At 42.4% G+C, this 2,888-nt stretch overlaps 1 protein-coding gene across 1 annotated transcript in view; it reads right to left on the bottom strand.

Annotated features, from left to right (window-relative positions):
* LOC118478235 overlaps positions 1 to 2,888 on the bottom strand; it is a 7,537-nt gene continuing 4,649 nt past the window's right edge. Inside the window, exon 2 of the mRNA XM_035971406.1 lies at positions 1 to 478. Coding sequence (XP_035827299.1) covers positions 1 to 429 — 429 coding nt within the window. The 5' untranslated portion in view covers positions 430 to 478. The remainder of the gene's footprint in view (positions 479 to 2,888) is intronic.

The following is a 2,888-nucleotide window of genomic DNA, read 5'->3' as shown; positions in this document are numbered from 1 at the left end:
TTACCTTATAGACGACACGTAGATCGGCGACACAACCAAAATTGCGGCATGGAAGCCCAGAGTCAGAATACACAAAAGTCCAATGGTCAATTTGGAGGCCTTGGACTTCCGCCGCGGGTGGTAGCAAATTGTTCTCTCTAGAGCCCTCTCTAGAATGTTCGGCTCGTACTGCTTCTTGTCCTCCACGTCAGTCTCTGACGTGGTGTTGAGGTCCACCTCGCTTGTCACGTCAGGGTTGACAGAGCCGAAAGTGTTCACGGACATTGGTTGGTTGTTGATGTCGTAAGCCACGCCCACAGAGGGGCTGGACATCTTTGGGCGCTCTGTCGTGTGGGACATTGTCCAGATTTTTGTCCGTTTCTTGTCCGAAGAGCTGCTGCCCTGGTCGCTGTTCAGGTCGATGGAGCCATAGGAGGAAGTGGAAGACATCGTGTTGGTGTGATCTGAGGTGGAGGTCTTCGCACAAAGGTAGAAATACCTGTGAGGTGGGGGTGTGATGTTGGAGGTGGTGGAGGTGGGGGAGGTGGGAGGGGTGGTGGTGGCGGAGTTGAGATGTGGAATTGGGGATAGGGGTGGAAGATGGCGGAGTGAGATTGCGGAGGTGGGACGGGGAGGAGGTGTGGGAGGGGAGGGGAGGAGAAAAAAACGATATAAATTGCTTGGATTGCAACGAACAGTTTTTAAAAGGAAGAAAAAGAAAACAAATAATATTTAAAAGTTAAAGGGCGTTTTGTGTTCAAACAAAATTGAACGATGCATTAATATGTAGTCCTACTTTAAGAATAGATAAACCCTACGTATGCCAGCATGAGGTGATATACCTGTATCGCAAAAAAACCTCACACGTGTGTATTATTATACGCTCTAATGGATGCGCGTTATATTTCCTCGAATAATATGTATAACTTCTGTCTCCCCCCGCCCTTTTTTCACCTTTCTTTTTTTCCACAAGGCTATGCTCACATCCTTCAAAAGGACTTGTGTCATTCGAGTAATGTGTTGTAATGCTCATAATATGAGCATATTGTGAGGCGTGCTGACAACATGAGTTACTTCTCGCAATCCACAAATGGAGCTATTGGCCAAAAATCGACACAATTGTTAAATTTGTAGATCTGGATCGATAACAACAACAACGTTAAATTTGTAGATACTTTTCTATCGATGCCATATTCTTTTGAAGTATGATAAGCCTTTTATTATTTCATACTTATAAAGTGTAAAAACTTCACCTATAAGCGTAACGAATCTATTTCATTAGGTCTCGAATCCGAGAAGTAACTCATTTTGTCAGCACGCTTTACATATTAATATAAAGTGAAACGTGCCCAAACCACAGCCACCCGTCCAAACGAAACGAAAAATCGTTTTTCCCTCTTGCAATTTTTCAGTATTATAATATAATGGTACTGTTCTTAGTTTTAGTTTTAGTAGAGGTTTTACGGCACTCGGAACTGCATAAGGCCATATGAGCGCCAGAAGATTAGAGGTGTTACAAGAGAGGAACAAACATAAAAAAAAGAAGACGGGGAGATAAGGACGATAGATGTTTGATAGAAAAGAAAAAGCAAACCACAACAGAGCACCCGCCAACCACCCACTGGCACTGTTTGAGAGGGCCACTTGTATAAAATGACTACCCATTTCCTCAACAATAGATGGTCGCCCTTTTACAGTTTCGACTGAAGTTTGACTAAATCTGCAGGGGTATTTTTTTCCTTTTGCTTGTTGTTTCGGTTTTTTAAACATGTATCTCGTTCTGTGCCAGATAACGTTGTGCCATTGCCTATCCTTATAACACGTCATGGTGACCGTGAGTGAGTGGAATACAGTACTGGGTGCCCACTACGGATGGGATCGGCCGATTGGGCCGATCGCCCAACTCGGTCGCCTCAAAAACAAACGTATTTGTCTTCAGTTTCAGGCGACCGAGTCGGGCGATCGGCCCGATCCAGCCTCAGTGGGCACCCCGTATAAAATGTTCAGAAAAGGGTTGAGTCAAATGTGAACATAAACAAGCGACTAAATTCAAAGTGCCGCGTAATGGTAAGATATTGGAACGACCATACTGTCACGGTTCAAATTTATAGAACAACACTTAGTAGAAAATATCTAAGACGCTTTCCGGTAAAGTTGATTATTCAAACAGTTTCAATTTATTTAATTAATTAATTAATTTTAAAAAAAAATTTTTTTTGGGGGGGAGGGGGTAATAGTAGACGTTGACCGAAATTGTTTATTTAATGTGTTTTACATGAAGCAAATTTTATCACATTATCTTTTAACTCTTCTATTATGCAGCCAAAACCTCAAAGCTTTGTTATCAGGCCCCACTGAGACATTAATGTGCGCCATTTCGTCGGCCAGCAGTTAAGATTTCATCATCATCATCATCCAGTGCCAGGTATGCGACAGACATCGGCGATCATGGTTCTCCATTCATTCCTTTGCTCGGAGGCTCTTAAAAAAAAGCTACGTTTCCTTAATCTTTCCCCGTCACCCATTTGTTTCGGGTTCCCAAGTAGGTTGCTCTTGGCCTACCTCTGCCTCGCTTGCCTTTAATCTTGCCTTCAAGATATACTAAACCCAAAAATTTTGATCTTTTAAAAAAATATGCAGTTTCTTAATCTGTAGTATTGATTGCAAGTGCCCTAAAACAATTCGTTGGAATTCCAATTTCTAAATGTTGAAAACAATCTAGAAAAGATACCTAATTTTGGAAACAATTAGTTGAATAATTAAACGGTTTCATTTTTCTTTTCTGGACGATTTCGCATTCCAGGCTTGGTATATTTAAACAGCTCGCTGACGATTTGTGACCCAAGTGTGACCCCAGTGAGGCCGGGATGTGTGTCGTAAGTTTCAAACGGGATGGACAGGGGTGGGGG

The sequence above is a fragment of the Aplysia californica genome, unplaced genomic scaffold (assembly GCF_000002075.1).
Source record: "Aplysia californica isolate F4 #8 unplaced genomic scaffold, AplCal3.0 scaffold00430, whole genome shotgun sequence".
Classification (NCBI taxonomy): Eukaryota; Metazoa; Mollusca; class Gastropoda; order Aplysiida; family Aplysiidae; genus Aplysia; species Aplysia californica.
This window is presented reverse-complemented; position numbering and strand designations above follow the sequence as displayed.